We start from the raw sequence: 18,716 nt of genomic DNA, 5'->3' as shown, positions 1-18,716 counted from the left end.
CTTTCCCCTTTTCTTCCCACATACCCATATATACATATGTATGTGTGTATATATATATGTATACACACACACACATGAACATACCGAACAAAAGTATATATATATATATATGTGTGTGTACGTGTGTATTATGTATGCGTGATAGAATGTGTAGGTGGAACACATGGTTCACAATTGTTTCAGTGATTGTATCTCTGACTAACTCTGAATAACTCAGAGATGGTAGCTGTTGGTTGGAGGGGCCAGAGGAGAAGAAGAATACCACTATAAGATCCACGCACGACGGCTTCACTCTTATTCACTTCCAGTCCGAGCATCTATCCGAACATTTATCTATTCGTGAATTGTTTCCGTGTATAAAATTCATTTCGATTCAAATATTCTTTGAGAAAATTATATATATATATATATATACATATACATATCTTCTTTTTCATCTTATCAAAATTTAAATTCGATCAAACAGAAGCAAACAATCATGAAGTGTGACGTCTTATTCCTTGTCAACCTGATCTTACTTTTTTTTATCGTCGATCTTGGCCAATCGATGGATTTACGTGAGTAAATGAAATCGGAGAGAATTTAAAAGAAAAAAAAAAAAAAGAAAGAAAGAAAGGAAAAAGAGAGATAGAGATAGAGAGAGAGAGAGAGAGAGAGAGAGAGAGAGAGAGAGAGAGAGAGAGAAAAGTTATTAATTTACTCCTTTTTCACGAAAATTTTTATTTTCAACTTTAATTCTCAATCAAAAAGACATTAAGTTTCTACTTTTCTTTTTTCTTTTTTCCTTGTTTTTTTTTTTAAGTAGAAATATTCGATCATGAATGAAACGTTATAATTTTTAAATATATATATATATATATATATATATATATATATTTAAAAATTATATATATATATATATATTAGGTTGGAAACTATGAAACGGGCGTTGAATGAAAATAAAAAAACTGAACAAAAATGCCCGTTTCATAGTTTCCAACCTAATATATAAAAATTATTTTTTACTTTATTTTATCATTTTTATTAAATTTTATTTCTCTTCAGCCGATTTTCTACACGTTTGTGAACGTGCCAATCCTAACATCATTAATTGCATCACCGAAAGTGTAGAATCTTTGAAGCCTTATCTTCAGAAAGGTGTACCAGAATACAATATACCATCATTGGAGCCACTTTTATTAAAACAATTGATTGTTAGTGAAAAATCTGGTTTAAGGATAAGTGCGAAGAATGTAGAAGCTTATGGTGCCAGTGATTTTACCATAACCGATCTGAAGTAAGCTGTCTTATTATAATTAAAATTAAATATTTAATGATGATACAGATATAATACAATATTTTGACGATATCTAATAACAGCAGATAATTAATACGAATTTTAATTGATTCTATATATCGTATTCCAAGAGTCACGCTTTAGAAGAAGAAAAGAAAAAAAAAGAAAAAAAAAAAAAAGAAAAGAAAAGATAATGGAAAATTAGTCATGAATTATTAACCGGATGGCAACGTGTATTTCAATTAATCTCATTAGCCATTGAATATTGATTTATTACTTACTCCATAGTAAATATAATTTATTCATCCTTTTTTTTTCTTATTTATTTATTTTTCTTTTTTTTTTCTTCTTTTAATTGCACAGTAAAATCTTAATTAACATAGACGAACATTCGAGATAAGAATAATAAAAATGACCGATTATTACTAAACGTTTTAAAAAACTTTTCGATACTTTTTTTTTTTTTTTATTGTTATTACATTCCTTTTTTTTCCTTTTTCTTCTCTCTTTTTTTTTTTTTATAATTCGAGGATGAATGAATGATTTTTTTCTTTCCTTTTGATATAAAAGAATGCGAAGGTCGAAGATCGTATAAAATTTGGTAATATTGAACCGGTTGTATTAAATCTGTTAAAAAAATCAGGAGAATATGAAGATTTTTATGAATGACTATGAGTCAAGGGGTTTAATGAATGACCATGAATTAAAAAACTGAGAAATTATAGTTCGAAAGACTATATATAATATTGTAGCATCGTTATATCGTAAAGGTCTACAAGGATGAAATTTATCGATATCTTTCATTCTTGTAATCCTTGTAGCCACAAATGATAGAACTATGTTATACCGCGAGAAAATTGACACATGGCTCTTGATGATCAATTAATATCAATAACGAGAATTATCCGAGATGTACAGTCATCTTTCTGATTTATTTTATTAACGTGCGAAACTTTCAAGTAACGATATCATGAGAAAACAATTCTTAATGTGGCTTTACTCAATGAAATTGTTTTATTTTTCTAAAAATTGATAAATGATGTTGGTCTCAAAATTATTATTATTATTATTATTATTATTATTATTATTATTATTTTATTTATTTCTTTTTTTAACTTCATTCATTACAAAATCATTTAAAGAATATGTCATTATTGATCATTTCTACGTGTAATTTTTTTCTTATGTTTTTTGCTTTTGTTTTCTTATTTTTTTTTTTTTTTTTTTTAATATTAAAGAAAAGATTTTAATCGGATTTATCACGAGATCTTCAAGATTTACTGAATAACACACGATCAGTTAAAATTGTTAACTAATAATAAACAGACAAAAAAAAGAACAAAAAAGAGAAGAAAAAGGAAAAAAAAAACAAGATATACGAATAAAATTACGTCGGAATAATTTCTATCCAATAAAATCAATTTATATACTCTATCATAATGAATTATTGTTTTCTATCTTGTTGTTGTTGTTTTTTTTCTTTTTCTTTTTTTTTTTTTTTTTTTTTAAAGAAAAAAAAAACATATAATTACACAAAAAAGCTATTAAACATATATATATATATATCGATTTATAAAAGATCCCTGATGTTTAATAGTTTCGCACGAGTGGATCATTGATAAAAAAAAAAAAAAAAAAAAAAAAAAAAAAAAGTAATAGACTGTTTACTTTTCTATCTTGTGTTCTTCAAAAGAAAGATATCAAAAAACGATTGAACAGTTAAGTCGATTTGTAGAGAGGATCCTTGATGTTCGTTAGATTTCGCATGAATGATCACTAATATCCTATAAAAGAAAAAAATGAAAAAAAAAAAAAAAGAAAAAAAAGAAAAAAGAAAAAAGAAAAATAGAGAAGAAAGAAAAACAGAAAAAGATAGAAAGAAATAAAACGAATAAAATTACGTTGATTGATCATTCGATCTTCGCGAGCAAGATTACTTTATATTCCGATTACGATATTGAATACGGCCGTGACACGAGTGCTTGAAATGCGAATTCGAAAACAATTGTCGTGTTACTACATGAGTATGGTTGTTATCTCATGTATATAAAAAAAAAAGAAAAAAAAGAAAAAAAAAATAGAGAGATAGAAAGAACAAAGAGGATAATCCTTGATAGTTTAATAAAATGGCGAAGATAACGGAAACAATCATTTGAAATACGAATTAGTGAAAGTATACCAGTGTGGTTGACCTGAAAAATATTCTACTGTCATCTTCTTTCTCATTCTTTTTTTCTTTTTAAATTTATTTTTATTTTCTACTTTTTTTTTCGTTTTTTTTCTTTTTTTTTTTTTTTTTTTCGCGTTTGCCTTGTCTTCAATTATGTCATGTTTAATCTGAAAAGTAATCTTTTCTCTTATTGGCGCTTATTTATTTTCATACTTTCTTTCGTGCTTGTTTAATTATCGTGCAGCATTATCAAACATGAAAAAAAAAAAAGAAATCATCGAACGATTCTTGTTTAGGATTTATAACAAAACCAGTTCATGGATTTATATTAAATCTCACTTGTATCAAATCATTTCTTTTCTTTTACTTTTCAAAAATAGATATTTTTCTAAATATTGATTCTTATTTTCTAAGAAAAATCAGAACGATCATCATTAGCCGATATAATTTTAAAGGATTATTTAAAAGATAATTTATTTTGAAATGAATATATGATTCATAGATAATTATTAATTATTAATTTTCACTTTTTCTTTTCCTTAATCAACAGATCTTTCAGTGTAATCTCCTAAAAAAAAAAAAAAAAAAAAAAAAAAAAAAAAAAAAAAACAAAAAAGAAGAAATTCTTTTTTCCTCATAAAATCAACGCACACGTTACACTTATAATTTACTTTCACTTATACATTTAATTAATTCTTTAATTAATAATTTAATTAATTAATTCACTTATACATATTCTTTTTTTTTTTTTTTCTTCCAAACCACAGGATAAACTTCGACGATTTGGAGTTCACAATGGATATCAAACTGCCGCACTTACACGTAATAGGCACATACGAGATCAATGGAAAAATATTACTTTTGCCAATTGAAGGATCTGGTCCAATGACTGGAAACTTCACTCACTGTGTCGGATCGGTCAATATACATGCCACGAAAAAACAATTACCAAACGGGGAGAATCATGTGCAGATCGAGGAATTTAAAATGAAAATCACAGTTGGCAAGGGTAATCTAAATCTAGAGAATCTTTTTGGCGGTGAAAAGGTACTCGGTGATGTTATTAATTCAGCTATCAACAGCAATTTCGATGCATTCATTAAAGAATTACAGCCATTGATAGAGAGAACATTATCGGACGCTTTTCGTGAGATCGCTAATAGTATTGTCAGTAATTTCACTTACGAACAACTCTTCCCATAAAATTGAAAGAATAAGAAGAAAAATGTAAAAGGAAAGAAAGAAGAGAAGAAAAGAAAAGAAAAGAAAAAAAAAAGAAAGAAAAAAGGAGACAAAAAACAAAAAAAAAAAAAAACAAAGAAAGAAAAAGAATATAAAATAAAATGAAACAAATCGAAACAAATGTCTGACGATACGAATGACGATTCCTAAAGCGATTATGTCAATGATCAAACATCGATTATAATCAATTTGTCAATTGTCATTGTCAATAAAATTTCAAACGCTACCTCTGAATATTTAACATACTTAAAAATATTCCGAACGTTATACGATAAAAAAATCGATCCACCTTGATAATTCGTTCCATCTTTTTCTATTCTCTTTACAATACGGATTATAATATATTTTTATAGAATATATATATATATATATATATATATATATATATATATATATGTATTTTATTATCTTGTTTCGTTAAAAGTTCTTCGATGTTATGTGATAACATTTCGACAATGTAGACGTTTTATTGATGCTTCCGATCGTAAACTTCTCAAATGAGTTTTAATTTATATTCAACAACTATTATCTCTTAAAAAGCTTTTTCTTTCCTTTATTTCTTTTATTAGTATACGTAACTTTTCATTCGATTTGTATTAAAATGTCACATGAGACCCGTATGACTCAAACTGAGGGCGATGACATTAACAGGGAAAAAAAAAGAAAGAAAGAAAGAAAAAAAAAAAAAGAAGAAAACCAACAATTGTAAAAATATATGATCCTAATTATCACTAAGAGATTGTTAAAAAAAATTTTTTTTTTGAAATTGATAAGAGAATATTAAATGGAACGAATGATCATTTATAATATCTATGTTTTATATATATATATATATGTATGTATACATATATATTAAAAATCTTAATTTTATTTTTCGAAACAAAAAGAAAGAAATAAGAAAGAAAGGAAAAAAAAGAAAAAGAAAAAAAAAGTAACCACAAGAAAAACAACAAAAAAAAAAAAAAAAAAAAAAAAAAAAAAAAAAAAAAAAAAAAAAAAAAAAAAGAGAGAGAGAAAAGAGAAGAAAAAATAAAAAAAAAAAAAACCACGAACTAGCGATTTTCATCAAAGTCTAGCGACTATATACAATAGATAATATATACTCTGGTCGATAGGTATTATAAACAGGTGTATTTACTTTACAAATAGTCAATAATTTATAAGAATAAAGGAATCGTTGTATTAAAAAACTTTTATTTTATTATTTTTGAAAGGAATATGTTTAAAAAATAAAAAGATAATTCCGTTTCTCCAATTACGATAATATTACAAGATAATTATTTCGTGAAGATTGAATGAGTAAGAAAAAAAAATGTAATTATGTTCGGTAAACAATGTAGAAAAAGAAAAAATTAAACAACAACAATAATAACTATTCTATTTGAGATTTTTCTTATTAAAGCTATCTTAAGATCGGACAAGAAATTGACCTATTTCGAAAAAAGACGTACGAAAGAATGAACTACTGTTTCACGATAATTACCAAGGTCATGATGATGTTGCGTTATCTATGTAACTCATTATTGCGTTTCTGTATGTGCTAACATTAACAATCCGTCGTTCTTCCATCAGAATAAATATTTTATCATCTCGAGTCATTTTCTCTTTATTCTTTTTCGGATCCCTTCTTAAACAATAATAACTTTTTTTTTTTAACTTACTTTTTAACTTATTTATTCAGTTTTTTTCCTATGCTATTTCTTTTCTTTAAAAGAAAAATTAAACGGGATTTAAGGATAGACAGGTAAAATCATCGTACACAGATAGAAAAACAAAAAAAAAGTAAGGAAACATCGTCCAAATTTAATATAAATCTCTTAATTATCAATTATCTTATTCTTTTTAGTATTTAAGAAAAAAATTAACATAAATAAAAATAAATAAATATTCATATGTATACACATACATACACACACACACACACACACACACACACACATATATATATATATGAAAGCCTTATCCGAGTAACTAAGTTCGAAAGAAAAAGAAAAAAGAAAAAAGAAAAAAAGAAAACAGAAAGAAAAGAAGATTTATTCCCGATCAGGTAAAATTTCGTCATAATGAAAATGTTTAACAATGTCGTTACTAATTTTGAGTACATTCTCCGAAATACTTCTTTCTATGCTTGGCAGAATAATAGCGATTATGTCATTTTTATTAGTGTTGAAGATATTGTTGATAATCTCCCTTAAGGTGTTATCGGTGTTTTTCCCTGGTTCTGTATTTATACTGATATCCTTGATGTCGAGTTTAGTTGTCATTGAAAAGAAGTACATATATTTCTTACCATCCTTTTCTATTAGCTTATAACGGAGCAATACTTTTGACGTCACGTTATCTGTAAAATAAATAATAAATATTCAAGGAAAAAAGATCTCTATATCGAAATATATTGTAAAATTGAAAAATGTTATTTGAGATTCGATGGAAAAAAAAAAAAAAGAAAAAAGAAAAAAGAAAAAACAAAGAAAAAAAGAAGAAGAAAAATTAATGAAAAAAAAAGATAGAACAAAAAATGACAAACGCGTGATCATTATGCAATTAAATAGATCGCTTAGAAATAATAATTATTCTAGATGAGATATATTTAAAAATGATCGACTATTATCGTGAATAATAAAAATTGTTTTACATGTCTCTGCCTTGATATGTCCATCGCCAACGAAGGGAACTAAAATTTTCGTATTTATATCGTAAGCAGTTTCGATCTTTATTTGTTTATACATAATAGTTGTATCGATTTGTTGTTTCTTTAAATCAGTTTTCAAATTTATTATTTGGAAAGTATCGATGCCATAGACCTTCACGTTTTCTGCTTTTATCTGAAAATTTGGCTCATCGGCGAGTATTAATTTTTTCAAAGTTAACGGAAAAATTTTTGGGACTTCCAATTCTGGTATTCCTGTTATTAATTTATCTCGAATTAATTCGATGCTGTTAATGATACATTCGTCCAATTTTGGATTCCTCCGACCGCATATATTAATGTACGAGGCTACGAAATAAAACAATAATTAAAATAAGATTAAAATTAAACAAATAAAATATGAAATTAATAAAATGAAGTAAAATAAAAATATACAAAAAAAAATAAAAAAAAAAATAAAAAAAAAGAAAATAAAAAAAAAGAAAGGAAAAGAAGTCGTTTGAATTTTCATTAGATTCGTTACGCTTTAATAATTTTCTTTTTTTATGACTTCGATTATTTCTCATAGTCACTTCTTGCTATCAAGAAAAGAAAGACAGTAAAAAAGAACAAAAAATATATATATATATATATATATATATATATACGCATATAGTTAAATAATAATTTATCGAATCATTATCCTTGGATTATTATATTTCTTTTTTATTTTATGTTCCTCTCTGTCTCTCTCGTTTCTTTTTTTTTTGTTTTTTACCAACTTGATTTTATATCACGCTTCTATGTCGTTAAATCGTTCAAAGTGTAATCACATTAATCAAATACTAAGTTCAACTTTTCCATTTCGATCATTCGATATTTCAATGCATTCTCTAACAAACATTCTCTAACTCTCGGTGTTGTTTTCGTCTTTTTTATTTTTATTTTTATTCTTATTTTTTTATTTATTTCTTTTCTTTCTTTTTTTTTTTTTTTATATATATATATATTTACTTCTCCTCCGACGATTTATTTTATTGTCGTAAATTCAACACCACTTTCTATCAATCCTTTTATTATTATCATCATCATCATCATCATTATTATTATTATTATTATTATTATTATTATTATTATTATTATTATTATTATTATTATTATTATTATTATTATTATTATTATAAAAATCGCACATGGATAAAAATTGGACAGTAACTAGCAACAAATCATTCTTTTTTCCACTTCAAAAACACGCAAATGAAAATCTCACGAGAAAGAAAACAAAAACAAACGAAGAACGAAAAATAAAATTTTATACGACGAATTTTATTAATTCTATTGTTAAGTAAAAAAAAAAAAAAAAAAAAAAAAAGAAAAAAAAAATATGACATTTTATTTCTATTAATCAAATTCATAAACACTTACGAATTTCAGTCATCGCAAGATTAGCCAAAAGAAGTAGTACGAAAGATTTGACGAACATTTCAAAATATTATAGATTATTAAGATACAATAAGAGTAGAATACATCCACACGGATTAAAGCGCGTTAAAAGACTGCAAGAATATATGTGCATGTTTTTATTTCTTCTGGTATTTATATATACTTGTGCGGAACTCCAATCCTTCTTTCTAAGATGTATAAACATGAATCATCAAAGTCCAGGGCCATGGTCGAATGATATATCTACCTATCATCTGTTAATATTTCCCTCTTTTTGCATTGATTTATGTCTCCTACATTTTTTCTTTTACTATTTTTATAATTATTTTTCTCATGAAAACTTACACAGAGAATTATATTTACATCAAATCCATAATATTCATTTGTTATATCTCATTATTTCCCTTGTTTTCTCTCTCTCTCTCTCTCTTTCTTTATTTCATTCATAAATATAATAGTGGATCATAAAATTTGTCACGCTAGTAAATGCATATATTATATACATTATAAATATATATATATCTAATGAAGAATAGACACGTGTAAGCATGTCTGATTAAATATAAACGTGTGTTATATATACTTAATAAAATATAATAATTCTTTAATAAATTTTTTTAATCAAAGAAATATCTAAAATTTCATTAAAAAATTATTCCTTTTTTTCTCTCTCTCTCTCTCTCTCTCTTTCTTTTTTTTTCATAAATTCACTTTAATATCTGACTAATCGTTAATATTTTTCCTTCTCGTTTGTTGTCCATATAAAAATAAACATTGAATCAATCTTCGTCCCTGTGTATTTGTTGACAGTCAAAGATCTTGAAAACTTCTATGAAATTTTTTCTTCGTTGTTTGTCTCCTACGTACTGAGACTTTATTATTTCCAAGAAATAGAAACAAGTTTATTTCATTTTGTACAAACAATTATAATCGATTTAGAGTTTTCAAAAAAAAAATATATATATATATATATATATTAATATTCACGAAATACAATAGTATCGTTTAATAATAATGATGTGAAATAATATGAGTATTATTATTATGATGACGAGATTTAAATAATCTGATTGTAATTAACAGATACGTGATTGACATTACGTTATGAATCTTATACATTCATTCCCCCCCTCCCCTTCCCTTTAAAAGATCAACAAAATTTATTTTTATCTCTAAATGAAAAAGATATAGATATTCATTGTACGAAAATAATAAAAGATCAAAAGAGAAAAAGATAAACAGAGGTAGAGATAGAGAAAGAGAGAGAGAGAGAGAGAGAGAGAGAGAGAGAAAGAAATAGAGAGAGTGAGAGAGAGAGTGAGAGAGAGAGAGAGAGAGAAAAGAATGCTTGAACTATTCGCAATTCCTAAAGACAGAAATGGCATTCGTACTTCGCGAGAAATAGAAAGTCGATGAGGTGAAACCGTTTTTCTATCCTTTTACTTTGTTTCCTCTCTCGTTTCAATTAAATTACGAGCTACATTTCTAAATGATTATATTTTTTACATTTTCACTTTTTAAAGGGACAAAGTATTATCAATCGATGGAGCTAATAAATTAAATAATATCTGACAATTAAATGGACGTTTGTAAAAAAGAGAAAAAGATTGGATAGATATTGATGAGACCAAAAGGAAAGAGACAAATTTTACTTTGGTTCGAAAAAAGAGAAGAAAAAAAGAAACGGAAAAGAAATCAGAAACATTTCTCTATTTCTTTTTCTTTTTCTTTCTTTTTCTTTTTTTTTTTTTTTTTTTTTTTTTCACTTCTTTTCTCAGCTTCAAATGATGAAAAGAGAAAAAGATTATGACAAAGAAAGAAGTGTAAAATAATTTTCTTATGAACACCACAGTTGAAAAAGGTGACACAATTGATAAGAATTGATATAATAATAATGATAATTAAATCGCAAATCTGATCAAAATCTGATATTAAACGATCTCAAAAAATATTATATAATATTAATTATATAATATAAATATATATATATATTATAATAAGAATAATTAAATCACAATAAAAATCTGACATTAAACGATCTTAAAAAATATTATGTAATATATAAATTATATATCTTATATATACATGTATATAAAAGGAAAAAAAAAAAAAAAAAAAAAAAAAAAAAAAACTATAGAAAAAAATAAAAATACTTTTGTTATGAACGCAGTTGAAAAGAAGACAAATGACAGAACAGGAAGAAACTAATAATAAGGATAATTAAAACGCAGATCTAATTAAAATCTTACATTAAACGATCATATAGAAAAAATTATATATACATATATATAAATTAAAAAAAAAAAAAAAAAAAAAAAAAAAAAAAAAAAAAAAAAAAAATGATTTTTCTTAGAAAAATATTGAAAAAGGATAGTTAACTGAGTTCAAGTAGAAAAAGGTAGGGGGTTATGTGGATCGATGAAAAGTTGATACTTTTAACCAATTCACAAGCATACGTTCTCCGATCCCGTTAGGCAAGATATCGTTGGTATGAACCAATAGCCGTCAAGTGGCACGAGGTAATCAACTGTAACCGAATGTAATAGTAGCAAGAATCTCAGAAGCTACGTCTTGAATTTTAGCGTATACTATAGCGTATAGTTCAACGATAGGACATAGGCATCATCATTATCATCACTGTAACGTTTGCGTACGGGTCGATAGTATTAAATTTAGAATCGGCTATTTTGTGATCACATAGTAAAATTGGTTATTTTGGTTTTGGATCTTTACGTCGTTCTCCTCATTTGGATCAATTCTCACGCTATGGTTTCCATCCACGTATTCATCGAAATCTGGTACGTTTATTTGTACCATCATTCATTTTGGAATTTTCCTTTTTTTCCTCTACTTCTTTTTCTTTCCCTCTTTCCTTTTCTTTTTTTTTTTTTTTGGATCTATAGATCGTTCTTTGTTTTCTTTCTCTTTCTTTTTTTTATCGATTTGCAAGGATCGTTTCGTTTTTTTTTTCTTTTTCTTTTTTCTTTTTTTTTTTTTTTCTTTTTCATTATCATTGTTCCTTGATACTTAGTGCTCGTAAATAGTTATACATTTTTCACAATCATCCCTTAGATTTTGTTCCATATAATAATAATAATAGTAGTAATAATAATAATAATAATAATAATAATAATAATAATAATAATAATAATAATAATAATAATAATAATAATAATAATAATAATAATAGTAACAATTAATGTGCATTGATCGTGCATGATCAAAGATTGTTTAATAAAAAAAAAAAAAAAAAAAAAAAAAAAAGAAATAAAAAGAAAACAAAAAAAAAGAATCGCTTTTAGTAGTCTCTCCTTCTTCTTTTTGTTTTTACTATGCTTTACGTGATAAAATAGTGCTGCTGATATTGCAAGAAAATTGACGTAAAGATGAAAATGCAAAAAAAAGGAATTAAGAAGAAAAGAAAAGAAAAGAAAAGAAAAGAAAAAGATCTATCGATCTTAATAAGCGTCTTCCCCCTTTTAACTGAGAATCATTACTGCATTAATTGTTCGATTATTAATTACATATACGGTAAATATTAATTATATGATTACGTAGTTTTACTTAGAAATGATTTAAAAATTAGTTTAATCTTCATAAAATATTTTTTTTTCTCTTTGCACATATCCTAATTGATATTATCGATATTATAAAAAAAAATCGATCTTTGTTTTCATACACAAAAAAAAAAAAAATTAGATATGTATTACGATTATGTATTTTATCTGGGACGTTTAAATTCTTCACTATTACGTATTCGTACACAAACACGCACGCACGCAAGTGTATATATGCATGTTAATATCATTTTTTCTTTTTTATTTTATTTTATTTATTTTTATTTCTACTTTTTTTTTTTCTTTTTTTTTTTTTGAACCAATCTCACACGTTACGACACACAGTTATTATGTCACCGCTGTACTTCGCTTCCATTAAATATCGACTATCCAGTTGACTTTTACTTGAATTATAAATTCCATCATTTCAGTTGATATAAAAACGTATTAATACGATAATTTATTCTTCTTTCTTATTTCTTCTTTTTTTTTTTTTTCATCATGCATAAAATCATCATAATTATTTTTAAATACTGAAATACATTGATATATTATGCGAACTTTGAACTTTTAAAAACTAATCAATGTAGATTACAATCTGTAAAATCTCTCATCGAATTAATTATCACGCATAATGATGATACAAGTTTAATGTTACATTGAATATACAACTAAAAAAAAAAAAAAGAAAAACAGAAGAAGTATTTTTGTCGTTCTTATGAAAGAATAATTGCAGTGAATTCGTTCAATATTCATTTTTATCGTGTCAAGGTAATGAAAAAAAAAAAAAAGAAAAAAAGGAAAAGAAAAAAGAAAAAAAAAATAAATAGAAAATAACGAACGTGAAGGCACAGTAGTCTTCTTTGTTAAATCATTAATGTTATGAATCACGTTTTATGTATTCAATGTCGTTCCTTTATTTCTCAAATAGCTCCGTGACACGAACATTATGATTATGGTCTTTGGTTGTGTAATCGATTATCGATTTATATCGATATATCTTAATAATAATAAATAAATAAATCATAAAATGAGGACATAATATAGCATATGATCATTTAATTATTAAATATTAATAATAAAAAATTTATTATAGGATTATTATTCTGTTTCAATAAATATTCCAAAAATGATGCGATCATTATTTTTTTTATATTAACATTTATGGATCATTAATAACGCAATAAAAGTTTTTTATTCGTTTAAACATTGAAAAATAATGAAATATACTTATTTATTTCTTTATATTCTTTTTATTATTATTTTTACTTTTTTTTTTTTTTTTTTTTTTTTTTTTCCTTCAACTTTTTTCTTTTCTTTTTTGCAGCTTTGCATTGATTCTATTTAGGAATGTCGACTCTGCATTACGTAAGTATAAATAAAGGATTGAAAATCATCTCAATCTGAAATAATCAAGGACACTTTGACCGCAGATAATGATCACCGGATAATAATGACCAGCACGATGAACTTTCACTATACTACGTGAATATATGAAAATAATCAAATGCAATCGTCGTTAATAATAATAAATCTAAATGTTTTCTCTAATCAATCAATTATCAATTTTCGTCATTGCTTGTCATAAATGTAAATTTTTCATGATACGTGTGTCATCTTATCAGACATCTTGAAAAATAAATTTAACAAATTTTTATAAAATTCCATTTGAAATTAATTGTTTTTTTTTTTCTTTTTTTTTTTTTTTTTTAATAGATCATATTGAAACCATCTTTGTTGTTGTTGTTGTTGTCGTTGTTGTTGTTATTTTTTTTTTTTTTTTCTATATAATTATAAGCGTATTACACGTTTATATTTATGTTTATAGCTCCATATATAAAAGTATGTAAAAAACATGATCCTAATATAAACGAATGTGTAATGAATTCGATCGAGAATCTTCGTGAGAAATTGGCTGAAGGAATTCCTGAACTCGATACACCGGCTATCGAACCATTAAAATTAAGTCAAATTCGTTTATTGAGAGGACCAACTGGCGCTAGGCTCGATATCAATCTTACTGACATTCAGGTGCTATTATAAATTATTTTAATTGATATATTTTTTAATTGACAAATGTCGATCAATTTAATCAATAATTCAATGTCACAATTTGAATTAACCTATTGAATTTCATTGAATCAAATCGATCAAAATTAAAGATATTATTCTTAAATTATTAGGTGAACGGACCGTCGACGTTTAAAATACGTGATCTCAAGGTGAACACCGATGACGTAATTTTCACTTTCAAGGTCAGCTTTGAAAAGCTAAATTTTCAAGGAAAATATCAAATAGATGCTACGTTGCTTTTACTCAAGCTTACTGGAGAGGGTGAACTCGTTGGCAATTTTAGTAAGTTCTGTAATATATGTGTGTATCTCTGTCATATATATATATATATATATATATATATATATATATATATATATATATAGCATAATTTTTTAAACAATTGTTTATTATTTTTAAACAATTGATTATTCTTACAGTAATCTTATTCTTACTGTATTACAGCTGGATATGATTCCGACATTGTCTTGAAAGCACAGAAAATTTATAGAGACAATAAAGTTTATTTACATTTCGAGAAAATGAAATTAAACATTCAAATTGGTGGTGCTAATCTTTATCTAAACAATTTATTTGCTGGCGATCCAGTTCTAGGTAAGATTATATATATATATATAATAATAATAATAATTATTATTATTATTATATTATAATGGATAAAAGATTAGGAAGGAATGATCGACGCTTTCTTATTTCTATGATTTAGGACCAGCCAGTAACAAGATAATAAATGCTAATAGCGCATTATTAATAGAAGAAATTAAACCAGTGATGGAATCATCGTTAGCTGATCTTTTTACCAATGTTTCAAATAAAATTGTGAAAACCTTTACGTACGACGAACTATTCCCAGAGAATTGAACGAAATCTAGACAAATTAGAATCCTTTTTTCTCAAATTCATCTAATTAATTTTAATTCATTAATTAACGACAGCACACTTCACGTTTTTCAATGATACGTGCCGATACAAACGGTATATAATACTCGTAAAAGATGAAACAATAAAACAAACAAACAAACAAACAAACAAAAAAAAAAAGAAAAGAAAAAAGGAGAAAGAAAATAAAATCAAAATAAAATATATAGATATATGTATATATATATATATATATATCTTCTAATCGTACTTATTAGAAGAATTATAAAGAAATAAAAGATTAGGGCACCAGTTCAGCTTTCGTAAGAACACCGAGTGCTCGAGCTGCTAATGCTCTGCTAATCGTTGCAGCTGTGTCCTCGATGATAGGACTTGCTATGTCAAGAACTAATCGTGGATTAGAATTGAAGAACGTTGCTGCTGCGTCAGCTAAAATAATAATAAAAATATTACGTGACCAATATATATGTATATATGTATATATATATGCCTATACGTACATATGTAATAGAACGAAAAAAAAAGAAAAAAAAAAAAAAAAAAAAAATAAATTAAATATAACTTTTCTAATCACCAGCTACAGTATGAGAAGGCGGTGCCTTCAATTTAATATTTCCACTGCCAACACGAATTTTTGTATCTAATTTATCGATCTCTAGCCTCTGTATGCCATCCTTGTCGGTAATTTCTTTCCCTTGTGCATTAACTTTTGCCTCAGTATTAGCTAAAAAAAAAAAAAAAAAAAAAAAAAAAGATATAAAACAATAAATAAATAAATAAATAAATAAATATATATATATATATATATATTTAATAATAAATTGTGAACTCACTGAAATTTCCTTTGAAACTGCCAGCACCGTTGAGTGGTAACAATAAAAGTCTACCATGAACATCGTAATCACCTTTAACATGAACATGAGGTAATTGTACTTTTATAGATACTGTTAGATCATTGGGATTTGCATTTAGTTCCTCGACTAAGAAATTTGTAGCACCGTAAACACGTATCTGACTCATGTTCGCTTTTATTTTAAGTGCTTCTAAGTTTCTATCGACTGTTAGGGATGGTAAAAGTAGCGGATCCAATGGTGGTAATTTCAACGATGGTATACCCTTTGCCAAATAAGGTGTTATGGTTTCCAATTGTTTCAGTACACATTTGTCATAAGTTGGAAGATCGCTTGTTCGTGGACAAGCTGTTACACCTGGGGCTAAAACAAGAAAGAAAAGGGGAAAAGTTAATTGAAAGAAATTAAAAAAGAAGAAGAAGAAAAAAAAATAAAAAAAAAAAAAAAAAAGAAATTAAGCAACAAAATAAAAGAGAAAAACATTAATATTATACATTTAGTTCGGATTTTTTTTCTTTCTTTCTGTTTCTTTTTCTTTTTTTTTTTTTTTTTTTTTTTTTTTTTTTTTTTATACGTGAAAAGAACCAAACGTGTTTTTCAACGTGACATTCGATGCGAAATCTAAAAATCGAAAGTAGAAAGTGAAATTACTAGCTGAGAAAGCTCGATAGCTCTTTTTATTTATTCTTTTTCCTTTCTTTCTTTCTTTCTTTCTTTCTTTCTTTCCTTTTTTTTCTTTTTTTTATCGATATACGCTATAAATTAAGTTCCCCGTTTAGTTCATACATGCATACGTTAAAATATATATATATATATATATATATATATATATATATATATATATATATATATATTTATGCATCATGTATCTGTGTATGTATGCGTGCGCATATATAAATATATGTACGCATATAAATATATATACGAGAAATGTTTTTGCAATATATGTAAAGTGTCTATTTTGCAATAGTAGTTTTTCTATCGTTCACCTAGAATGGAATGTATGTAATGTCTGCGAGAAAGGAACGCCTACGGGCATTGTTTTAAGCTAGAAGAAACACTTTCGAACTTATACGACTTTTCTTTTGTTAAGTTTTTACATTTACGTTCCTAAGAGAAAGAAAAAGAGAGAACGAGAGAGAGAGAGAGAGAGAGAGAGAGAAACAGTAAATGAGAGAGTCGTAAAAAAAAAAAATTAAAAAATTTAACAAGAAGAAATTGCGAAAATCATGGGTTATTCAATGACACGTAAAAAATTATTAAAGAAAAAAGATACAAGAAAAATGATAAAAAAGAAGAAAAAAAATGCAAACGAAAAGAAGAAGAAAAAAGAGAACAGGAAACAGGAATGAAAGAGACAAGAATAGAAAAAAAAAAAAAAAAAAATGAATAAATAAATAGATTTTGTTTTTTTCACTCACTTAAGTATTCAATAAACATAAAATAATAATATAAATATTAATATTACTTACGTAATTCGGCGAGTATGATCCTCGATGAGATTGCGAAAATTGTCAAAAATCCTATGATTATCGTCATCCTTCCTCGTTGAGATCTATCTATCTATGAAGATCTTTGATCCAATGAATTTAGATCTCTTCAACCGTTTCTGTCTAATTATTTATGTATCTACCTATCAATCTATATATATATATATGTGTGTGTGCTTTTATGTACGTATTTATTTATGTATATATTATATATATATGTGTGTGTGTATGTGTGTATGTGCGTGTGTGTGTACGACTATCGTAATTAGCAAGAGCGATATTGAAAATGCGTACGATGGCCTCTGTGCACGGGTATATATAAACTAAGTGTACTTTCTCCGGGTATATAGCGCCCCACTCAGCGCAATAGTGAATTTATCACGGTAGAATGGCTTCTTTTAACTTTGTCAGGGCCGTAACCAACTTGGTACAGAATTGAAATACATAATCTTTCCCTCTCTCCCTTCACCCTTCCCTCGACTCCCAACATCCAATTTTTAAATAATGAAATTATTTAAATCGAGACTTTTGTTGTTAGTTATTCCTTCTTTTTCTTTTTTTCTTCTTCTTTCCCCCCCCCCCGTTTGTTTCTACAATCATTTACGATCAATTGTCACGATTAACAAATTTATATTTTGTCATTTACATTATTTCATTATTATTATATTAATCATAGATAATGATCAAATTATGAATATTATTATTAATCGTTATGTTCATTCATTAATTAAGAATAAATATATATATATATATATATATATATATATATATATATATATATATATATATATAGATACGTAGATTTAATTATGAGATATAATTTGGAATCGATTTTAATCAATTAATAGCTCTCCGATATCTTGTAATCGTATAATTATATAAAAAATTAACGATGATCATTAATTAAATTAACTTTATTATTAGCCTAATTTTCGATATATTTTTAATAATAAAAAGAATAAAAAAGTGAAAGAAAAAATAGATAAAAAAAATAAAAAAAGAATAAAAAAATAAAATCTATTTGTCCATCAGATGTTATAGAAAGTTTTCCGATTATTATTATTATTATTATTATTATTATTATTATTATTATTATTATTATTATT

General features: G+C 25.5%; 4 protein-coding genes across 4 annotated transcripts; 2 read left to right on the top strand and 2 right to left on the bottom strand.

Moving 5' to 3' along the window:
* The first annotated feature begins 290 nt into the window (after positions 1-290).
* Positions 291-4,914, top strand: LOC124954516 (circadian clock-controlled protein daywake). The gene is made up of 3 exons (XM_047507561.1): positions 291-557; positions 1,045-1,276; positions 4,214-4,914. Exons 1-3 carry the CDS (start codon positions 479-481, stop codon positions 4,647-4,649), a joined length of 747 nt encoding a protein of 248 aa, XP_047363517.1. The 5' UTR covers positions 291-478; the 3' UTR covers positions 4,650-4,914.
* A 1,790-nt stretch (positions 4,915-6,704) lies between these two features.
* On the bottom strand, positions 6,705-8,902 carry LOC124954513. The gene is made up of 3 exons (XM_047507558.1): positions 8,743-8,902; positions 7,324-7,686; positions 6,705-7,029 (listed from the first exon to the last, which is right to left on the bottom strand). The coding sequence occupies exons 1-3, from the start codon at positions 8,798-8,800 to the stop codon at positions 6,722-6,724; spliced, it is 729 nt and encodes a 242-aa protein (XP_047363514.1). The 5' UTR covers positions 8,801-8,902; the 3' UTR covers positions 6,705-6,721.
* Positions 8,903-11,102: 2,200 nt separating this feature from the next.
* On the top strand, positions 11,103-16,496 carry LOC124954511 (putative beta-carotene-binding protein). Its single transcript, XM_047507556.1, has 6 exons — positions 11,103-11,558; positions 13,645-13,685; positions 14,146-14,348; positions 14,501-14,672; positions 14,835-14,984; positions 15,097-16,496. Exons 1-6 carry the CDS (start codon positions 11,527-11,529, stop codon positions 15,249-15,251), a joined length of 753 nt encoding a protein of 250 aa, XP_047363512.1. The 5' UTR covers positions 11,103-11,526; the 3' UTR covers positions 15,252-16,496.
* On the bottom strand, positions 14,783-18,313 carry LOC124954512 (circadian clock-controlled protein daywake-like). The gene is made up of 4 exons (XM_047507557.1): positions 17,593-18,313; positions 16,103-16,483; positions 15,844-15,993; positions 14,783-15,698 (listed from the first exon to the last, which is right to left on the bottom strand). Exons 1-4 carry the CDS (start codon positions 17,657-17,659, stop codon positions 15,550-15,552), a joined length of 747 nt encoding a protein of 248 aa, XP_047363513.1. The 5' UTR covers positions 17,660-18,313; the 3' UTR covers positions 14,783-15,549.
* Between the last annotated feature and the right edge of the window lie 403 nt (positions 18,314-18,716).

This window comes from Vespa velutina, chromosome 15 (genome assembly GCF_912470025.1).
Source record: "Vespa velutina chromosome 15, iVesVel2.1, whole genome shotgun sequence".
In the NCBI taxonomy this organism is placed as follows: domain Eukaryota; kingdom Metazoa; phylum Arthropoda; class Insecta; order Hymenoptera; family Vespidae; genus Vespa; species Vespa velutina.
This window is presented reverse-complemented; position numbering and strand designations above follow the sequence as displayed.

Excerpts from the sequence above, each read along its gene's own strand:
- LOC124954511 (XM_047507556.1), top strand. The coding sequence starts at position 11,527 with ATGGTTTCCATCCACGTATTCATCGAAATCTG. Across the intron at positions 13,686-14,145 it reads GAATGTCGACTCTGCATTAC|CTCCATATATAAAAGTATGT; the intron begins GTAAGTATAAAT and ends TTATGTTTATAG. Across the intron at positions 14,673-14,834 it reads TGAACTCGTTGGCAATTTTA|CTGGATATGATTCCGACATT; the intron begins GTAAGTTCTGTA and ends ACTGTATTACAG.
- LOC124954512 (XM_047507557.1), bottom strand. The coding sequence starts at position 17,659 with ATGACGATAATCATAGGATTTTTGACAATTTTCGCAATCTCATCGAGG. Across the intron at positions 16,484-17,592 it reads GATCATACTCGCCGAATTAC|CCCCAGGTGTAACAGCTTGT; the intron begins GTAAGTAATATT and ends TTCTTGTTTTAG. Across the intron at positions 15,699-15,843 it reads GCCTTCTCATACTGTAGCTG|CTGACGCAGCAGCAACGTTC; the intron begins GTGATTAGAAAA and ends TTATTATTTTAG.
- LOC124954513 (XM_047507558.1), bottom strand. The coding sequence starts at position 8,800 with ATGTTCGTCAAATCTTTCGTACTACTTCTTTTGGCTAATCTTGCGATG. Across the intron at positions 7,687-8,742 it reads TCTTGCGATGACTGAAATTC|CCTCGTACATTAATATATGC; the intron begins GTAAGTGTTTAT and ends TTTATTTCGTAG. Across the intron at positions 7,030-7,323 it reads ACATATCAAGGCAGAGACAT|ATAACGTGACGTCAAAAGTA; the intron begins GTAAAACAATTT and ends TTTATTTTACAG.
- LOC124954516 (XM_047507561.1), top strand. The coding sequence starts at position 479 with ATGAAGTGTGACGTCTTATTCCTTGTCAACCTGATCTTACTTTTTTTT. Across the intron at positions 558-1,044 it reads TGGCCAATCGATGGATTTAC|CCGATTTTCTACACGTTTGT; the intron begins GTGAGTAAATGA and ends ATTTCTCTTCAG. Across the intron at positions 1,277-4,213 it reads TTTACCATAACCGATCTGAA|GATAAACTTCGACGATTTGG; the intron begins GTAAGCTGTCTT and ends TCCAAACCACAG.